The following is a 22357-nucleotide window of genomic DNA, read 5'->3' as shown; positions in this document are numbered from 1 at the left end:
ATACTGTTGTGCCAAGCCTGGAACTGTTCATTATCTCCTCCAAAAAATAACTACAGGGAAACGCCTGCATCATTGAAACTGACAGTCTCATTTCCTGCTTCCTTTCTCTTAAACACAATGTGCGCATTATTGGCATTTCTAATTATAAATTCACAGGGATCCATACAGCAAGAATAGACCAGGCGCCGATTTTCATTCCAGTCAAAGATTACACCAGATGATTTCACTTATTAGAACAACTTCAGCCTGAGAGTCAGACAGGAAGTGATCAGTGGAAGCACCTGCTGTACTCTGTTTGAAATGAAAACCTGCAGACTCTCAGCTCTCTTCTGATTGTTCATCTCTGCAACACAGTGCTTGTTCTGCATCTGCATAATTCACATAGAAAATGACTGTGCTGCAGCCAGGCTCAGCTACAGGCCACATTCTTGTTCAAAATGACAAAGATCCTAAAAATATACATATAAAAAAATCTTTCACCTTCTGCAACAGTTTGCACTTGAGATAGCACTTACAGAGGGAGCTTAAAAGATGAAAAAAGGTGGGTGCAGTGGTTCTAAAAATAGATGGAGGTGATGCAAGCGAGGGTCTCCCGTTGAGTTGATGCGCTTGGTTTGCCCGCAGCCGTCTGCTGTAGTTCAGGGAGGGACGAAACCTCGGCCCCTGTCTGCAGGAGCTCGGCTGGCTCAGTGCTCGTGTGTGTTTCCTGCCCAGTTCTGCCTCTGATGCTCTGGGAGGAGAATCTCGACGGTTTCTCTGTCGATTCAATAACCTGTTTCTGTCTGCCATAGAACAGCATGGAATTAATATTTAGAGAGACATAAAGAGACAGCTCAGGCGCTAAGACCCTTCTTTATGTGTCAGGTCTCAGAGGTGCTCTCTCTGCTTCACCGCCTCACTGTTCTCAGTCTTATCGCCTTACTGCTTCCTTTTTGACTTCTGTACTTAATAGGAAAATCTGGCATGGACGGTTTGGAGTAAATTGCATTGTCATCTTTTTCCATATGGAGTTTAAGTCATCTTTGGTGCATGTATTGCTAAGGAGGCAGACTGTGATGAGCAGAGGGGGATTCAGGTATAAAAGAAGACATTTCCTGACATGTAGAAGAAAGGTTATCCTGTATCTCGATGAGAAAGAGATGAAATTCAAGAAAAACAACCTATTTCACTATTATGTTGATGTTGCAAAAAAATGCCTTTGAGTGTTTATGCAGATGCATATTTGATGGATTGAACCTGCAACACTGAGCTAACACAGCATAACTAAGTGTGTGATTTCAGAAGTGAGCCAAACTGTATGAACAATGCAGGAGCTAATTAAACTACACGAGAAATCTGTCATCATCCTTCAAAATGGGATGAAAGATTCCTTCAGACTGTAGCATGTAGCCGTTTGATTCATTTATCTTCATGCTGACTAATGTGGAGCTCAGAGCAGATGCTTTCCACTATACATTTTTAATTGCTCTCAAAGGCAAACACAACCTTTGCAAATTGCTACCTTTATCACCAAATGATGGTACATGTTAAATTGGAATGGTGTCATTACAGTTTCTAATTATTTATATTGCTGTTTAATTTCACCGCAATTGCACTTCAAGAAAAAATCAGGACACAAAAACACTGTGCTGCTACAAGTTTGTGGCCTCTGCTGAAGACATTTTGCTCTGGGGCTGATGTTCTCTGTGCTTTCAATTTATTGGAATCTTAATGCTACAGCATACACAGTGATGTTGCAGCATATAGATGCATACAGCACAGCAGAGGGCAGCTCTTTCCTGTTCCAACATGACAATGCACCCATGCACAGGATGAGGTCCACAAAGAAATGGTTTTCAAAGCTTGGAGTGGATGAACCAGACTGCGAATCCCAGCAGCCTCCAATCTTTTGGAAAGCTTCAAGTTGAAATAGTTAAATGATTTATTTTTTCTGCTCAACAGCTCAAAACCCAAACATGATTCGGTTTACTATAAAATAAAAGAAAGAAAGCCAGTGATGACACACATTTGACAAACTGGAACTATTTTTGCTTAAACGACACTAAATTTCTGCAACCACACAAGCGGTGCTTCAAGCTAACTGCTAATGTCAGCATGCTAACATTCTCACAATGACAATGCTAACATGCTGATGTTTAGCAAGTAGACTTCTTAGCATGTTTACTACCTTTGTTTAGTGTGTTACCATGTTAACGTTTGCCACTTAGCACTAAACACAAAGTGCAGCTGAGGCTGATGGGAGTGTGATTAGGCTTTCAAGTAAATGGCCATAAAACAAACAACAAAATATTTCGTTCAAACTATATGGTGGAGGTAAAATCGGGGATCACAGAAAAATCCTAATGACTTGGATTCACCCTCGAGGGACCATGAACATCTTTTCAAAATTTAAGTTCAAATGGTGGACTGACCGACAGAATCAATTATTTAAACTGTTGCAGATCAGGTCTTTTTTTCTTTCAACGAATCAATTATTCTACTAATTGTTCCAACTACAGCATCATGCTGGTTTTGGAATGAGATGTTAAACAATCTCTCTCTCACACACACACACACACACACACACACACACACACACACACACACACACACACACACACACACACACACACACACACACACACACACACACACACACACACACAGGTGTAATGTTTGGTTATCCACAGACCTTTGGCCATGTATTGTACCTCCAGTGTCAGTAACCTTACAAAAAGAGGAAAAACACAGGAGGATCAATGAGTCTCTGGACACAGATGTAGTAAAAATGATTCTTTAATATGGAACAAAATCAGAGCTCAGCTCCATGGCTCCGTCCACCCAACACACTCTGTAACACTGATGGGTGGAGGAGAACGAGAAAATCAATCAGTAAGATCACAGTCCGCTCGGCCAAAAAACAGGAGAGGCTAAAAAAACATGGAACGCACAACCAAAGTGCTACTGGGTTTGACCTCGAGACGCCCTCGCTCCCTTCCCTCCTGACCCAGGATGTGACCCACAGAGACACGCCTCTCTGCCACCTCCCAGGGCTCTCCCACCTCCTCACCTACCTCACCCTTCTCTCCCCCCCGGGAGGTCAGTGGCTCCTCAAACCAGTCATTGACCCATTGACCTCTCAGAGCCAGGTGCAGTCGGCGCGGAGGCGGGTCTGGAGGAGCAAAGGGGCGCGTGCGAGGGTCTTTATGCTGAGTGTGCTGTCAGTTGCAGGTTTGTGATTTCTCAGAGGGACGTGAGCACAGACAAGACGTCTTGGTTATTATCATGGCTCCAGTGGAAATGTCTGTGGTTCAGTCCTTCTGCTGTTTTACTCCCAGGCAGCGTGAGGTCTAATCAACTTTAAAATGTCGCTCACTTGAGATTCAAATGGAATGTTTGAAGTTTTGGAGGAAATGAGACGAGGCAGGAGGGAGAGGACGTCTGCGGAGGCCGCCCAGTAAGAACCCGTTACTATCCTAATACAGGGACATCAACAGAAGCACTACACAGATATGTACAGAGCAACCAAGCAACACATCGGAATACTGAGTAATAAATCTGGTGTGGGAAAGGGAAGGTAATAATATTCCACTACAAATGCACATATCCCACTACTTCTTTTGTGTAGTTGGTCCAATCTTTAAGGCTATTCTCTTGCTCTTGCTACAAACGGGGCGGCAGTGAAGCCACCACAACATAGATTTGAGTCACAGGTCTGTGCTTGACTTTTGAATATGGCTGCTTTGTGTTTCTGTGTGCTGAGCTAGCAGCTGCCCTTCTCCTCAGAGTCTGTAACGAGAGGAGGGAAGCAGCACAACATCGCAAAAGGGAAAACCATGAAGGTATGACCAGGGATGAGTTGCATGAATCCCCTCTTTTTTTGTGCTAAATCATTCTCTGGTCCACAGAGCTCTGCAGAAAAACAAGGTGCTCTACGGTGATGTGGGTGGGTGACAGATGAGCACTGTTAATGGACAAAGAATCACAGACAGATGAGAAAGCATGGATTACTGGGCAATTAGACTGGTAGGTGTATGCATTACCTGCTGAATGGGAGAGTAAATGAACAATCGAGCAGAGGAAGTGGAAATCTATACCCGGTGGAGGATTAAAACAAAGCGTTGTAATGAAGAAGCAGGGTGTAAATGGGGAGACACAGAGAGCGCGAGCGAGCGAGTGAGAGAAAGAGAGAGAGGACATCTGCCAGCTTCAGCAAACACAGTCATCCTGCACCTTAACACACACTGCGTCACATGACAAACTACATCAGAGAGGGGAGGGGAGGAGGGAGGAGGGGAGGGGAGGAGGCACTGCACAGAGAGCACTAGCACTACCATGGACGGACACACACCTAACACGCACACACACACACACGCACACACTACTGCACAGGGTCCCAGTCTGCGTTCCACTGCACTCTCCTGGCTGCCAGAACCTCGCTGTGTCTTGTCAAGAAAAAACAACAAACGAACCGATTAACAAACGGACAAAAAGAAGAACAACACACACTTTGGATCCCACTGGCTATAATAAAAAAATAAACCAGAAACGAAACCTAGAATATAAAAAGAGCCAGTGGCACCGGGTTTTACAGAAAGCATTTTGTCAGTAACTGGCTTTTGAACAGCTCTACGCTTTTTCTTTTAGTCTACCAAGTATATACTATTAACCTTACCAGGCAGCTAAAATCTATACAGTACTGTCATTTTTCATATATTTATAGATATTTATACACTATACAAAGTTGGCAAAAATACATAAATAAATACATTAAATTAGATTGTACACATCACAATTGTGTGTTTTAAGTTAGAGCGCTCTTTGTTGAAGAGGTGAGCCGTGGCAAGTTGAGAAAAGAGGTGAAGAAACAGGAGTGTTACCCTCGACATCCCTCAATGCAAAGGAGTCTCAATCAGACTCGGTAAGTAATATTTCAAAGTATGGCGTTAAAGATCAATTAAGTGTATTGCTTATTACCTACCTGATCAAAACAAGGTCCACATTATGGCAGGAGTTAGAGGCTGCTCTAACTCAGTCACAAAGTCTATTTACAACCAGCAACGAAAGACAATTACATATTCTGAAGGATCTGGATTTAGGGAAAATAGTCAGAATTTATTTTCAGTGCATCAATAAACGGCAGATTGTTTGCGTGTGTGTATTTTGTGACCCCCGTGAGAGGGAGTAGGAGGATGGTATTACAAATGAAGACAGGATTGTATCCACTGTCCTTCCTGCACACGGCTGCTGGGAGTATCTGCTGTATCGTATCGGGTCTGAGGCGAGGACAGTCCGAAAAGTCATATGAAACTGATAAGCTCCATCCCTGCACTGTACACAGGCCCAGCCAGATACGTAAGGCTATGGCATATGGAAAATAGGGAAGTGGGCGCACAGACACCTGCAGTGAAAATAGCTGGACTACAGCCCTGTGCATGTTTTTTTAATTTTTGGATGCAGCAGAGGGCTATGTCTCTTGAGAAGGCACAGGGCATCTTTTGGACATTTGGAAAGATCAAGCTTATTCTCGCTCACTTTATATTGATGATTAAAACCCCTTAATTCCACTATGGCGGTTCATAGTTTGGCTCTCACACTAAGACTGGGGTTTTCTTGCTGGAGTTTGAGAGTTCTTACAAATATCTGACTAAGCAAGAGACGGGCCTATTATGTGGCGAGTTCACGGCAGTCAGTTGTGCTTAATCACGAGTCTAACCCCAAATAAGAGTCAGACTGTCAAGCATGCGAATTCCCTTTACAGGGTCAGACGGGAGGTATACGTCCTTCCCACTCCCTCCTACATACATGCCCATCCCCACGCATGGCCTCCGGCAAAGCAATAGTGACTCCAAATTCAATGAGGAAGGCATCATCAGTGTCAGTACAGGGCCAATCCCGTCGAACACAATGGCATTACAGTAAATCCCCAAGCCTATAAGCAGACAGGGTGAGATGTGATGCCAAGCGACCGGGGCAGATTGACTCCACAGGGAGGTGAACAATCCCCTCACACAGCCAGGGAACACGCTGGTTGTAATAAAAATACAAAGATGTTTTATGGCATAAATAACACAGGCTACATCATCTATTTCCTGGAGGTGTGTGTGTGTTTTGGGGGGTTGGGGGATGGGGGGTTGGGGTGGTGGGGTAAGGTATGTGGCAGTGTTGCTACAGTGGGCCTGGGATGTGTTGGGTATCACTCCTTCCCTTTGTTTCTCTTGCCCTGACCTCACGACACCTCCAACAAAAATACAGCGGACATCAAAAGCCCTTATTCAAGAAGGGCAGGTATAATCAGCTTCAGCATCATCAACATCACCACTGTTATTCATGAATATCATTGTTTTCTTCATCATTTCAAGTGACAAATGAAAACTCGGCGTACAACAAATGTTAATTTTCACCAACAATATTTACATAAAGTTTTCAAAAACAGAAAGATTTTCTTATCACGTTGTTGTAAAGAAATAAACCCAAACACAAGAACACCAAGCACACACATACATACACACTGACCAACAGTCAAATGTGAACAAAAAGAAAAAAGATATTATTACTTATTGTTTTTCATATTCATTTTGTTACCATTCAAATAATGCTTACTTGAACCCTGATTAGGAGAAGTCACATTGGTTTTCACCAGATGCTTAAAACAATTGAAAGGGTGAGTTAGGGGAGGTGAGGTCTGTCTGCGCAGGGCGAGACTCACACAGGGACCGACTGCACACAATGACAAAGGTGACCCAGAAGACTTCTGGGCTGCCGCAGTCGTCATAATATGATTCAGCAGAATAAAACATCAACTGCAGTGCCTCCAGGATGAGGTTCCTTCAGCCTGATTGTAAACCACACACACACACACACACACACCACACACACACACACACACACACACACACACACACACACACACACACACACACACACCTTAAGTTCCCCAACTCTTAAAGTACAGGGTACCCTTAATTTAATATTGCACAAACTACAGCAAAGCAGGCAGCTTTCCAACAGAGTGAGTCATTGACGCTCATCTTAAGAAAGCCATATCCATCAAGGAAAACTAGTGAAGAAAGAACAGGGCTGAGAGTATGACAAGGACAAACAATATCAACAGCCTCAGAAGAATATCTTGCTAATCCCTTGGCAAACAGGTGCAACCCCTTCAGCCAATAAAGCTTTCAGTTATTTACAAAGTAAACAGAGAAGTGAAGGCTGCGGGTGACGATGATAAATTTGGGGGAACACACCCAGGAATAAACATCTCAAAGAAGATGGAGTCCAGGAGATGGATGTGTCCAGCGACACAGACTGATAACAGGACTGCGAGTCTACAGCCATGATAGCAGCTCTGTAAAGCTGTACTGAGACACAGCAGTGCTTTGAACCACATGTTAACATCAGTAAGCTAACTTGCGCACTATGACAATATTGATGTATATCAGGTATGTTTACCACAGTCACTATATTAGGTTAGCGTGTTAACATGCTAACATTTGCTAATTAGCTCTAAATACAAAGTACAGCTGAGTCTGATTTGAATGTCATTAGTTTTGCAAGTATTTGGTCGTGAACCAAAGTATTGAACTAATCAATATTTTGACCCCAGGATGGCGCTCAAGAAAATATTAAGGGATCACCAAAGCTATTATAATTCCTAAGGGGGGAAATGATTGTCTTTACCAAATTTCAAAACAGTCACTCCAATAGTTGTTAACATTATTCACTAAAAACAAAAAATGTCAACCTCATTTTGGTGCCAGAAGTAAAGTCACCAATCTCAGTATGGCTCATCCTCTGGGGACCATGAATCTCTGTCCAATATTTCATGGGAATCCATCCAGTAGTTGCTGAGATATTTCAGTCCGGACAAAAGTGGCCGACCAGCCGACAGAACAACATTACCATCCCTAGTCATGCAGCCAAAACACAAATTGGCATTTAATGCAAAAGACATTTGCAGAAACTTTCCAATACTCCACAGACTGAACAGTGACGGGATAGATATCGAATACACTGGGGAAAGGTATCATTTATGTAACCAAAAAGTCCGTTTTGAGAGCCTTTATTCGGTGGCAAAGTTGTGGGCAGTGTTGGCTGTGTCTGTCAACTTGAATTAAAGCTCAAGAATCAAACTGTAATTATCCACACCTGCAGCTACCAGTTGGCTTCACCAGGGAGCGGAGCAGTGACGAAAGATTGGACACAAGGAGAGCAAGTGCACCGAGTGGAGCAAAAAAAAAAAGTCTTGACTGAGCATCTGCAACGCTGCCATGCCGTATTCATGAGCTCAGGATTGTTGAAGGTCATTGCTGACAGTGTTGGTGCCAACAAAACGCAATAAGTTTAGAGGCGTGAGACAGGTGGCAGTATAATAAAACTGGGATTTGGAAATTGCTTTCTCCTTTATACTGTTTGGCTCTGAGCTCACTATCCGTTTTAATGGTGCTGCTGTTTGACTGCTGGCAGTGACAGAACATAATGTTTGGGACTCCTGATTATTTTATGGAGTGTGAAACTTTCTTTCTGATGAAGTATGTAACACTTTGTTTTCTAAAGTTTGATTTTGAAATTTTGAAAAGGGAGCTAATGTCTCAAACATCCAATGAAGTCTTGAGTCAACCATACATTTCATATACTTTGTATATGGCATATTTCTTGCTATTTTTTAGAGGTACTAGTTACCTTTATGGAAGATTCATGACCTTGAGCATGACTGCTCATGTAGTGTGTTTTTATCTAGACAAATTTTGACACCTCTGTATTTGTACTCTTTGATTGTAAATTTCTTTCCAAAAAAACAAATGAATATACTGCATATTTATATATACATTCCATATAAAACATGAAATATTTCCTTATTTGTTTTAAAACAATGCTTTATGGTCAGTGTGTCAAATGTGCAAGCTCAGTTTATGGCAAAAGGAATAGTTACTGCTTATCTACATACTGGGGTTTAGTAAGGTCAGAACAAAAGAGAAAGGTTGATTTAGCAATTATTATTATGTTTACATATACAGCACTCAGGTCTATTGGACCCCAAACTATGGGGAAGAAAAGCCAATGTCAACAAAACACAAGGGATAAACAAATTACATGTAGAAACATTTAAGATGAGTCTGTATCCCAAAGCACTCCCACCCTCCAGTCTACCTGGAGGATCAGTGGCATCTCACTCTGCCTCATGCTACTAAAAATAAAGCCATATCCCCCAGTTTACAGGGTTACTGATGACGAAGCATTGTAAACCAAAGTAGCATAGTAATTTATCACTCCTTGAGCAGGATGTAATCCTGGTGAAAGGAAATGGCAGAGGTATTGTGTTGACTCATCACCTGCACACCTGCACATTCAAACCACATTTGGTTTTCACAGCTTGAGCAGCAGCGATCGCCCACTAATTATGTTCCTAATTTTGACGAGTTTTTATCCCTGCCCATCATTCTCAGGGTAACTAATGACAGACGGTGCTACATGTTTTCTATTATTCTTAGCAAGTACTACTTCTGCAAATAGTGTGTCCCCCAGGTCCAAGGAAGCAGATATTGCTCCTTTCTGACCACCTAATGGGAGTGTAATGTGCTGTGACAATGCAGGCAGTGGCTGTCAAAACAGTGGGCCCTGTTCCACAGCTGGCCAATTGTTCTGAAGGGTGCTGGACTGGATCAGTGCATCGCAGCAGCCAGCACCGAGGCTCACACGAAGCACACTTTCCAGAACACACATACAGCACGCTGTGTGCGGCCCAGACTGGCTTACAGAGACACTGGACAGGAGACTAACCCGGTGTAGATTGGACTACAATTACACTATCTTTCAGTTTCTCAGTGGTGAATGGTGATCAGGTTATCATTGGCATAAATCAAAACAAGCATCAAAATACAAGACACTATCAAATTATAGCCAGACAAGAGAAAATAAAATCCACTGCAGGACCAACAAGCATGGATTTTGATGGGGCCAGCACTAATGTCTCAGCCAGAAAACAATCAGCTGTTAGGATTTGCTTGCTCAGTCTAACCTGACAGATATTTGAAGGGCGAGTCCTCATTTAGAAATAAAAACTAAGCCACTGCAGTAAAAAAAACTGACTTACCAACAGGATTATGCTTCACAGGTCTTTAAGAATGTAAAAACCCAGACAGACAGTTACAGTAGAGAGTACACTAAGGAAGAGCAGATGCCTGTGTGAGTGGCTCTTAATGGCTGACGGTATTCACGTTGCTGCTTTCTGACTGTTTTATTTACGTTACAGAAATATCGAGCTGAGCTGAATGCGCCTGACAAGCAGGGCAGCTACCAGTACACTCTGTGGTGCTCTCAAGCACTCAGGGAAGAGATAATGTCTAATCTGCTTCTACAGTATCTCACAGTGGCAGATCAGACCATCATCTAATATCACACCCACTCTCTGTGATGCACAGTCATTCGTAGGTTCTGGGAACAACAACAAGAACGCAGAGAAGGCCTTGTTATTTTGTTTCGCTTTCCGTGTTAAAGCAAAAAAAAAAAAAAAAACGCATCTGTCTGTCTGACTGTTCCCAGATATGCAACCTATTGTTCAGCCTCATGGACTCACATAGAAGCAGACAGACTCTTGGTTAGAGCTCCGACCATACCTGCTGTTGAGCAACACATTGTGCACAGGTATATAGAGGAAAACAAGAGGAACAAAGAGAGGAGGATGAGAGCCCTACATCCATCCTCTGTGTCCTCCACTTCATCTCCAAACCCTGAAATCACAGAGAGGACATCGCCTCTCCCCAACTGCTGCTCACCCTTTCAGGTACTCCTCCCTTAATTTTCACCGGTACTAGAATCATCATTAAAACTATCATCATCGTTATTATTGTTATTACATTTTCAAAAAGTGCAGATAGAACTTCCCCGTGCCCTCGTTCAGAAGGCAGGGCAGTAAAGGAGGATGGGGAAACAATGGCAGTAAGAAGAGCAAGAAGAGCGCAAGATGAGAAAGAGAAAAGAGAAGAAGATTTCTGCCGAGTCTGAATTGGTGTTGCTCCTGTGAACACGCACGCACGCACGCACGCAAGCGCGCGCACACACACACACACACACACACACACACACACACACGCGCACGCAGGCACACAGCAGTAACGCAGCAGTCAAAACTGCTGGGGATCGACCCCCGTCAGCACAAAACAAGAGCACAGGGCAGCACAAAGAATTCAAAGCTTCGATAAACAGACAGAAGTGTGCACACACAACTGAATGCGTGTGCACCAACAGCACAAACTTTGCTTTTTGCTTCTGTTTTCATCTTAACATTGGAAGAAGATTTAAATTGGTTTCCTCAGTTGGTGATGCTGTGAAAAATGACATCATCGTATCTTGGGGAACTTTTTTTTTTTTTACATCTTCTTTTTTCTCTCTCCATGTCAGGGCTTTTTTGTCTGGAAAAATCAGGAGCGATCCATTTCATGAGTTTATTGTGTTCCCGCTTTCCCAACATCGGAAAGTTCAGTTTATTTATTTATCTTTTTTTAATCTCTATTTTTGTTGGAGCTACAGCACAGCACCCACAGCACACAGACGACAAGGGGGGTGGGGGTCCAGAAAGGAGGGATTCACTAATATTGTGCCAGAGGAAGAGAAAGAGGGAACAATAAGGAGGAAAAAAAGAAGAGCATAGAGAAGAGGAAGGAGGGAGGGAGGGAGACAGCAGTATCAACAATTCCATCTTGAGTTCAGCTGGTTTCATCACAAACGGAGTATTGATTGCTTTCGACAACTTCAGCTGAACATTAAACCACTTTTGAGTTAAAGTAGGGAGGACTGAGATGGGGGACAGGATATTGTACACTTAAGATAGATGACAAAGACGAGGTGACAAATGAAGAGAGAGGAGAGAAGGGAAACAGCAGACAGGCTATGGATAACATACTGTATACTAGTCATGTGTATAGGGGGAGTTCTGCCAATCTATACGCCTAATATATTAATATGTATATGTACATACAGTACATACTGTATAGCATTGTGTACCTGGAATAGTCATACAGTAGGATTATATGAGATTAGATCGTTATTTAAGGTTCTCTGTGATCCCACGGGACTGGCACCTTAAATGGGTCAGGGGCTGCAGTGCAGTTCAGAACCAAGGGGTCGACAAAGAAACTGAACATCAGACCTCCACAGGCAAAGTGCATAAGGACAGACAGACATACAGACAGTCAGAAACAGGGGGACCATTGGCAAAGTGGTGAGACATAGAAATTAAGACACGGCTATATGAGAGTTGGGAAGAGAAGAAGAGAGAAGAGTCGGAGAGGAGTAGAGATTTTGAAAGAAAGGAGTTTAAAGGTTTAATAGAGCAGATGGCTAATTGTACCCGTGTTTCGCAGCCTGGCAGCAAGTCAGTCTTGTGCATAAGGACGGGAGTGGGAGGAGGGGACGGGAGAGAGGAGTGGGAGCGGGGTAGGAGACGGGAAGGGGCCATGGAGGGAGCTGGGCGGTGCGATCAGGCCTTGAGAGCGTGCCACTGGGCGACGTTAGTACGCGGCCGAGCGAGCATGTCTTTCCAGTGCTTCACCTCCGCTGGTCCACTCTTCCACGATAGATAGATCTGAGAGAAGGGAGGAAGAGAGGGGATGATGATGTAGACAGAGTCCTGTCAGACGCGGAATAGGAAACATTGCATGCCGTTTTTATTCAGACATGACAAGACAAGAGGAAGATCTTCACATGATATTCAGCACCTGATGCACACAAGGCAGCAGTGTCAGCGCTGGAGAACAGCATCACTGATGTATTTTAAAATGAAATTTGCTGTTAAAACCTTAATCAATGACTCATGAATGTTAGGGACACTTTGCGCTTCACTCTTCACAGCGAGTTCTTGAATAACTTCATTATTTCATTTCAGTCAGCCAATTCTGCTGCCTATTCTACCAAGTCAGACAGTGCACAAACACAGAATGACAAGACGTTAAAGGATAGTTCATAATAGTAGATGAGAGATCATTCAGCAGCCAAGCCATGTTTGTACTGTAAATATGTAGCAGGAGCCAGCAGCCAGTTGGCTTAGCTAAGCATAAAGACTGGAAATGGGGGGGGGGGGTGTAAAATATAGTTGTGGTCCTACAAGGTTTTATTTTATTTTTCCTGCACCACCACCAGGGGAAAGATCATTTTTATGCAGACTGATCTAACCTGAATTTTTTCATGTTCTGAAGAGATCATAATTGAGTGATACATTTATTACAGTGGTCTGTAAAGCCAGCATGACATGCATCTACTGTCTCTGCATGTTTGATGCTGGCCCCTGCTTTAATTCAGTGTTGTCCCGAGATGGAAATGCTACGGAAAAGTTGTGACCAAGGGCAACAAGACTAAGTTGACAAAGTGTTACCTTGCCGATAACGTCATTGCGGCTGAGCCTGTCCTTGTCCATGACGGTGATGATGATGGTGGTCTCCCTCAGCACATGGGCGGGGACATCGAAGGGGAAGGACTCATTGAAGACAGGGTTCAGACAGCGCTTCATCGTCACCGTCTTCTTCTTCTCTACACGCTTGTCCTTGTGCATCAGCCACACCTTCACATATGGATCTACAATATGGACGGAGAGTGCAGCAGTTTACATGAGATGGAGGATGAAGATGCACATTGAGGGGGATTTTTAGGGTCAGGTTTGCAATTACCCTCTTAATTGTTAAAGTCAGGGGAAGGCAGCAGGGAAGCAGATACCTAGTTTGAGCTCAAGGTCAACTTATCCCTTGAGCTAGGAAACATACAAATGAGGAAGTATTTATGGAAATAGGGCCTGGGATTTGTACTACCAATTCTGGAGCATTATCATACTCTGTAATACTAACAGCCACCGCTCCTGCTGTGGCAGGAAGAGGTAATTTTACAAAGATATGCCACAGAAAGCATTTCACAGTGAGACCTGATACTTTGAAAACTAGCACCAAACTGGGCTGACACAGATTTGGCTGGGAGGCTGAAGATCCTCATAGATATACAGAAAGAGACAGAACAGGATAGAGAGAGGGCAAGGGAGACACACTTGACGTAGTGTCACCTTGCTGCCGCAGCTATCTGCGGTGCGACCCAGCTCAGGAGCCAGACGGCAGCCGTCGTCCGCACGGACAGGTCAGGAAATGTTTGAACACAGAGCCAGAGCTGTGTGTGAAGCCACAGAGCTTCCAATGTCAGAAGAAGGGCTTCAGACCGGTGGACAAGGGCTAGAAAGAGAAAAGACTAAACAAACGAGGAGGAATCTCTACCTGAGGTGCCCCCGATATCCATGGCTTTGAGATTGCGCGCTTTGATGATGTTCACAGTGATGGTGTTGGCAGTGGGATTATAGCAGAGTGACACCAGCAGGTCTCCCCGTCTCCCCTGCGGAACACACACACGCACGCACACACGCGCACACACACACACACACACACAACACACACACACACACACACACACACACACACACACACACACAGTGGAGTATGATTCGCTCACTCTAATATCAGATTTCATCAGGGAATATCAAACTCAGATTACTCACTATTTTATTGTGTAATCTTACATCGCTGCCCTCTCTGCTCTAACCCCTTGTGCCAAACACAGATGGTCCAGTGACCAGGGTGGCTGAGCTGAGCCTGTTGCTCACCCTAAAATTACATCAATCAAGCTCACATGCTAAAAGCAGTCAATGAATGGCATCAAACTCGTATTCAATAAAACTGTAATCACAACATTTGAATGAAAAAACTGGATTTGTCATCATTCAGCCTGATGACCTGATGGTCATCCCCTCGCTCTTACACTGCCATCACTGCAGGGCTTGAGCTCCTTCCAGAAGGTCTTTATCTGGCCCAGTTCCACCTTGTTAAGGGGGATTGACACTTCTCCAATGGGGTCATTCCTGCTGAAGCGGTCGTAGTCCAACACCTGAAGGTAAAGAGTGCGCTCTCTCACCTTCTCATAAGGGAAGCCTAAAACAGAGGCAGAAACAGATAACGCTGAGGAGTGAGCTTAGTTACAGAGAGTGAAAAAATATTCCTGACAGTGCAGAGAGAGCAGTGTAATCTGCACCGTGCTAACAGGGATGAATTTGGCAAAGGCCAAAGTGCATTTCAGAAACGACAGGACCTGCCAGCGCTCTCTCTCAGATGACTGAGACGGATCATTATACTCCAGTCACGAAGACCTATCACATTCATTTTTCAAGAGCACTGGCCATTGTTCTAATTTTGGAAAGGGTTTGAGCCTTTTGAACATTATTTTGGTTAATTTAACACTGCGCTGTCATCCGAGCACGATGGTCCTAATGAAACATATTCAGATCATACAGGTGTTACAAACCTCATCGCTCTGTGACGCTGCTACTAAACATCTGCCGTTGACAGAGCTCAAGAATATTGTAGATTTTTTTTTTTTAAACAAAAAAATGACTGCAGTGTCTTGAGCTGGAGGTTTTATCAATGCAAAAAAAATTTTGTCCTATTTTCACACATTCATTGTGACTTGTCACACAACTCCCACGATGCTCTCTGAGCGCTGAGGAACATTGTCATTGCTATGAATGCCTAATGAGACTTTACAGACTTCGGGCTTGCGAGTGAGCTTATTCGCTCTCTGGTTAAATGAGAAGCCACTATTATATCTGTCTGTTAAATATAAGGCTACAGCAAGAAGCTGGTTAGCTTAGCTTAGCATAAAGAACCGAAGCAGACCTACGTTTTTACACTTGGTTTTTATATGGATTGCACAAATGAGACATAAGGTGATCATTAGGCTTAGAGGTGCTGGTACATGCATTTTCTTACCTTCAAACAGCCGGAATAGCTATTTCCAGCTTTCCAGTCTTTATGCTAAAAGAAGCAGCTCCTGACTGTTTCTTCATAATTAGTAAAACCTTTCCGAATTGCCCCACTATTGCTTTAAAGAGTTATGCCAAGCTGTCGAATCTGTGGAAACCAACCCTCTCAAGCATAGCACAGAAGCACAGATCATTTTATATTAGAATGTTTAAAGCCCCTGAAAACCTATTCTCTTCATTCAGCTTCATTCAATGGGGTCTCATATGAACACATAATTATCTGCCAAAGTGTGAACACTTGTGGTTATTTCACATGAGAGATTTGTGCACTTCTATTTTCATTCGTACTATTCTCACTAGTTTGAAGTGGAAATCTGATGAAACAACACCCACACAGTCCAGATGCAGCAGCTTATCAGAGTTTTTCAGTGTTTTACTGTTAAATCATAGCAATTGTTTTAGCTTAAATGTTCAGAGTTGCTTATTTAGTTATGAATATTTCATGTTGTAGGGATACGCTTATGATATAAAAACAGGTTTTCAGGAACTTTGATGGGTAAAATGGCAAAATGTAACAGAAAGTGTGTAACAACAACAATAACAGACAGGTCTCTGAAAAGTAGCTGAATGGAAATAACACAGACCTTCAAACAGGAAGGTTTCGTTCCAATGGGGGTTGAGGTTCTTTCTCTTGACCTTGGTTTCCAGCTTGTGCTTCTTGTCAGGCAGCAGGTAGATCTTGACGAAGGGGTCGGAGGTGCCGGAGAAGTCCTTGGCCGGGAGTTCCTGGCCCCTGAGAACTTTGACGGTGAGAGTGGTGTTCTGGAAGCTGTAGCCTATGCTGAACTGGATCCGGCCTAGCTTCTCACTGATAGGCCCTTCACCGTCATCATCCTCCGACCCTGGAGACAGCTGCAGGGCCACCATCGAAGTCACATAAATATGAACACTCATACATGCAACAGCAGCAGCGGCAACCACTCACACAAAAGGTTCAGTCTAAGAACACACACACTTTTTGTGACACAAGCACGTGCACTCAGACCGTGAGGAGGAGGAGGAGATTTTAGAGCTGCATTTCTATCCTGGCATATAGAGGCAGCTGCTTAAAGGCAGAGATTGGTCTGACATTAAGAACAGTGAGAGAGTTTAATTTCCTTACTAATGTTCTTAAGAGGCAGGAGGTGCTCAGATTGTAGATAGGGAAGATTTAGACCACCCAGTCTCTCTCACAGCCACTCTGACTGCTTTATCACGGCTGTGTACTAAAAGGCCGCTATCTGATAGAAAGCAGCGGACAGAGAGAGGGAAAGGGAGAGCAAGAGACAAAGAGAAAGTGCAGGAGAGAGAGAGAGAGCATTGAATGAAGGGACATGGAGAGAGCGGGCAGGGAGGCACAGCTCAAGGTTGCCTGTCTTCACTGGCAGCTGTGTTGTGTTTATGGTTGTTTCTTTTCTCCCTGTTGCTCCACCGTCTGTCTCTGTCCTTTAATTTTCTCTCTGTCTCTCTCTAACAATAGCATTCATTGGAGCGAGGCAGTTGAGGACTTTGAAAGAGATAAAAACAAGTAGTTAATGAGACCAACTTTGTGCAAGAGCCTCCACTGACACTTTGAAAAACACTAGCCTGAGAAGTGGTTTGCATGCAAACACTCACTGGGAGCATTACCTGAAATAGCTGATTTCAGAATTTCAAAGTGACAAAGACTGACTCACTCAGAATTTGTCAACATGGGTTTCAGAACTGTGTGTGAAATATTCCAAGTCTAATTTATCAAACAGTGTGAGTCACCTTGGATGGCTTGTCTCACTTGATTGCCACTGTGGGAACTGGCTGTGTATTTTTTTCTATAATGACTCCGTTATTACCATGTGCAGCTGTAAATCATCCTGTGCATGGAGGATGACTCTGAAGCACGAGCCCTTGCAGCGAGAAGAATTACCTCATGGTCAAAAGTATGTGGACACAAATACCGTATGTGATCACTGAACATTTCACTCTCAAACCACAGGCATCAGTGTGATTCCTCCACTCCTCTGGGACGTCTTTCCACAACATTTTGGACTCTCGCTGAAAGGATTTGCTTCCATTCAGCCGCAAAAAGCATTAATGAGGTCAGACACTGATTTTGGCTGATATAGCCTGCTGCACAGTCAGCGTTCTGATTCATTGCCAAAGGTGTTGGACGGGGGTTGAGCTCAGGACTCCAGTCTAGTCCAGTCCAGCTCTTCCACGCCAAACTGGAACGGTCATGTCAAGGTCAGTTTACTTATCAGGAGGAGTTCTACTCATCCTGTGAAAACAGCTGTAAAACATCTTCTGTAGCTCTGGATGGAGCTTTTCAAAGGTCTGAGAAAATAACCCTGATGTTGGCTTCTGGGTTATTTCTAGACTTGGGGTTTGAGACTACAAGTTTGAAACTGAAAGCTTTACTGACCTGCCCTTGCTTTACAAACTGTAGGATGCATGCATGTAGGATCCAGTGGTTTTGGAGCTTGAGCCAGGCTAGTTGTTAAAAATCTGAATATCTTGAAGTCTGTTACAGTTTTGTGAACTGAACAGTTTTGACCAATGATTTTTAATCTATCTCCCCAAGATTTCCCCAATTTTATGGAAGATCAACACTGGTGTGTCCCTTTAAGATTTTCTGCGGAAATTCTCGATTTTTCATATTTTCAACAAATCCCATGACAAGCCAAAAAGTAGCAATGACTTGAACCTACTGACAAATACTGTCAGTGTAGGCAAAGCCTGATATAAATGATCCCTCTGTGCCACAGAGCTCCACTGTTGTGCAACAGTTACTAAAACCACAGAAATGGGCCACGTTATTGTAATGGGTGATTTTCCTTCAATAGAGGGAATTGAGGCAATCCCACAAACATCGTACTGGTGCCATAATTACCAACTAGTGCATATTCATCCACAACCAAGTGTCAAACAAATTTGCTATTTCCTCCTTTTTCAGTAACATTTCCCTGCCTTATCCGATACCTGGAATTATGGGGCCCGAAAAAGATTGGGACACAAAGACAAGGGCGTCCACATACTTTTGCCCATATCGTGTACACCGAGCGTTATCAGCCTAAGTGACAGTGGGATTGATGAGTGGTGGGACAGAGGGTCTTACCATCACCATGTCTCCAGTGAGAGAGTTGGCCAGGTCAGTGACGGAGGAGTGACCGTCAGCATCAGGGGGTTGACCCTTGGGGCTGTTAGCTGGCTTGTTGCCCCTGTAAGCAAAAACACAGTTTGACGCAGAGGGAAAAGAGCGAGAACATGTGCTGAGAAGCTAACTCATCTCCAGAAAGAGAGAATGTCTGAGCACACAGGGAGTCCAACCTCCACCTGTTTGGCGCTAGACCACTGTCTATCTGAAATGACCAATTGAGTCCAAGTTTGCTTTGGACAGAAGTCGCTTCAAAGTAGATTGTGCTTTCTCTAGCTATCATGAGCGATGCCAAATAAAATCTGCCAGAGATTCCACAGATTAACGTCGGGCGCTAGAACTGAGGACATTTGATGCAGTGGGTTGTGTTTGATGAAACTTGGAATCTGAGATGACTATACATATGTCCAGTGTGGCAAACATCCATATCTCTAACAGGAAAGTTACCTCCACTAAGTAAACAAACACATTTTCAGACAGAACACGAAACAGAACCACTAAATTTAAAATTGATAGAAACCCATTAATTATGTCCAATCCCCAGAGTTTATGATCAACCCTTAGTCCCTCTAAAGACATTAACAAGACACACATGTATAATGACATGTATAGCAACAGGACGTTACTATATATACACAGTAGACAGACATGTATAGCAACATGTAGAGGACCAGACGTTTAACAGGACAGATGTTATAGTGTTTGTGTGTTTAAATCTCTCAGTTATTAACTTTGCATCAACACAAAATATTGATTAAAAAAAAACATAAAGGAGAGAGCAGAGATCTCCCATGGCACAGCTGATACTTAGGTACAAATGTTAATAGATGTTAAGTTTAGTTCCTTCACACAAGGATTGTTGAAAACATAACATTAAAGTGGGAGAAAAACCTCTATGTTCATACATCATGATAACAACAAGAATCACAAAGTGTAAAGAAAAGGAAAACTGGCAAAAGAAGACAAAAAATTAAAAGAGGATAAATATTATGAGATCAAAGGAATCATGAGAGAAAAGATAGAACAAGAAAGAGCCAAATGCAAAAGTCCTGGCCAATGCAATATGACACATTGGACACACAGCACTCCATAGATGACTGCTCAAGGCACATGGAGAGGCTGAACACTGAAACACCGTTAGGCAAGAAACAAACAGTAAATAGAGACGAAAGACAAGAACAGAAACACAGAGAAAGAGAAAAGAAACGAGCAGATGCAGAGAGGATGCTGCAGACGCACAAACTGGACAGAAATCATAAAGACTGTAGATAAGATAGAAGGTTTAACAAGGAATGTAAGAAAGAGAAAAGCAAGCTGAAAATTATTTTTTCTGTATTAGAAGAGATAGCAAGTATTAATAGCATGAACAGTGAGGTTACAAAAAACCAAAACCAAAACAGAGTGAGATTGTTACAAACACCAGCACATTAGAGAGAAAAAACAGAGCTGCAAGAAAAGATAGGGAATGAAGGAAGGAAAGCCTGGAAACACAAGAGAGGCTTAGTTTGGTCAGTCTGATAAGTATCAAAGAATAAGAGACAAAAAAAATAAAGAGCTATGCACACACAATATCTCTAACAGGAGACAAAGGGGCGAACATGCTAGAGGGAGAAAAAGAGCACAGAGAGGAAAAGAAAAAGACAATAAATACAATTGATCACAAGGAAAAAGAGAGAGAGAGAGAGAGAGAGCAAGAACCGTTGCTCTTTAAGTGGAGAGCTCAAAATAAACGATAGATGAGATATAGAATGAAAGAGAAATAAGGGGTAGATATACAATACAAAATATAATATCATTGAAAACACAAAAAGGGACAAATAGTAAGAACATAGGAAGTGCACATTTAGAGTGTTACAGAAGAGGGCATTGTTAAATAGAAGTGATAACTACAAATGGTACAAGTTCACTTTAAGTCTAACCTGATTTTCCAACCAATTGGCAACACTCTAAAAGTGTGGACTGGGGACACAGGGCCAAAGCACAAACGGGCATTGGCTACATGTGCATATATAATATATGCAAGTAGTTGTCACTCAGAGAGTGAAGGCAATGCCTTGGACAGGCAGGAAACAAGGAGCCCATAGAAAGTCTGTCTGTCTGGCCAGCATTCTTCTGTTGAGCTTTTCACTGAGAGAATGTATGTCTCATGGGTGGCACTTTTTTGTTGGCGCTCTGAACTGCAAATTTGGATGAGAATTGATGTTGAATGCAATAATGTGTACATTTTTGCAGAAGACAAGGACAGAACCAGGGGAAAATATACTGACAAATAGACAGACAGAAAAAGCAAGCAAACAAGACAGGCAAACAGACAATCACTTCAACCAGCAAAGGAACCAGAGCGAGACGGGGGGAAGGAGGGATGTTAACCATTTCGGGAAGGGAAGGGACTGTTTATCAATTGGTGTTAGTTGTATTAGTTGCCAAGGGAGGAGGTAAATGCATTTTCGGGGGGCCTGTTTTTTTGCACAGACTCTAAACTGCAGTCAACAGGTTTGAGAGGTGAGGAAAAGGCTGGGTAAAAACACTTAACCAAGATCTGAGGATGAGCTCAAACGAGCTCTGAAGCTAGGAGAGAGACTTATGGCTTGAAGTAAAGCAAGGCACCTCCCTCCTCCTCCACCTCCCAACTATTGATGGGGGAGTGAACATCTTCAATTATTCATTCTGCTTCATGCTTCATTCAGGGGTTCAGTGCATTCTCAGGTAAGAGCTAGTGCAGCCAGGGGAATGGCCTTTCTACCAGCCCTGCTCTACAGCACCTGAGGTGGTCCTCTGCTCCAGCGCTGCCTCCAGGCTGTTTAAACAAAGCGGCTGGGGCTGCAGATTTGTTGCAGAAAATAAGGTACTTCCTCCAGATTATCCAGTTTCTGAAGAGTATCATGAATTGAAAACGAAGATTGGTCTCAATTTATTCCATTTCTAAAAAAGCAATATTAATTGTGGCAGATGGTAATACTACAACTGCTACATTTTGGTGCCAATGCTTTTTTCTGTCTGACCCCTTGGGGGTTGATGTGGAAATTTATGCTTTAGAGCCTGCAGTTGTCTACAGTATCCAGTGGGAGGCAGAGTGGACTCGAGTTCAAATCAGATTCTCCCACAGCTAAGGCACAGAAAGTGGGCTGTTGGCATAGCAACGGCTCTAGAAACACAGACCATACATATGGGGGTTTGAGGTGTTGTGACAAGAGGTTGTTGGGAGTGGACGCAAGGGAAGGGTGTGTTTAGAGGGGTGCAGCAAACAGGCAAACACACTGAGAACAAAGAAGATAAGGTATAGGATATATGACAGGTACGGGTGAGAGCCTCGCAGACACACACATTCACATGAACAGACATATGGAGGCAGGCGGGGCCACTTTGGGTTTCACCGTCCTGTGATACTATCCTGTTTTGTTACCTGACCGAGGGCCAGCAGCTCG

General features: G+C 43.3%; 1 protein-coding gene across 2 annotated transcripts in view; it reads right to left on the bottom strand.

Moving 5' to 3' along the window:
* Positions 1-2759: 2759 nt before the first annotated feature.
* Positions 2760-22357, bottom strand: part of syt7a (synaptotagmin VIIa) — a 75984-nt gene continuing 56386 nt past the window's right edge. For both annotated transcript variants that reach the window (XM_056386665.1, XM_056386664.1), the window contains 6 exons: positions 18894-18996; positions 16408-16675; positions 14767-14936; positions 14229-14343; positions 13349-13548; positions 2760-12562 (listed from right to left, as the gene is read on the bottom strand). In XM_056386665.1, the coding sequence (XP_056242640.1) occupies positions 12458-12562; positions 13349-13548; positions 14229-14343; positions 14767-14936; positions 16408-16675; positions 18894-18996 (961 nt within the window). In that variant the 3' untranslated portion in view covers positions 2760-12457. The remainder of the gene's footprint in view (positions 12563-13348; positions 13549-14228; positions 14344-14766; positions 14937-16407; positions 16676-18893; positions 18997-22357) is intronic.

This window comes from Seriola aureovittata, chromosome 10, assembly GCF_021018895.1.
Source record: "Seriola aureovittata isolate HTS-2021-v1 ecotype China chromosome 10, ASM2101889v1, whole genome shotgun sequence".
Lineage (NCBI taxonomy): Eukaryota > Metazoa > Chordata > Actinopteri > Carangiformes > Carangidae > Seriola > Seriola aureovittata.
This window is presented reverse-complemented; position numbering and strand designations above follow the sequence as displayed.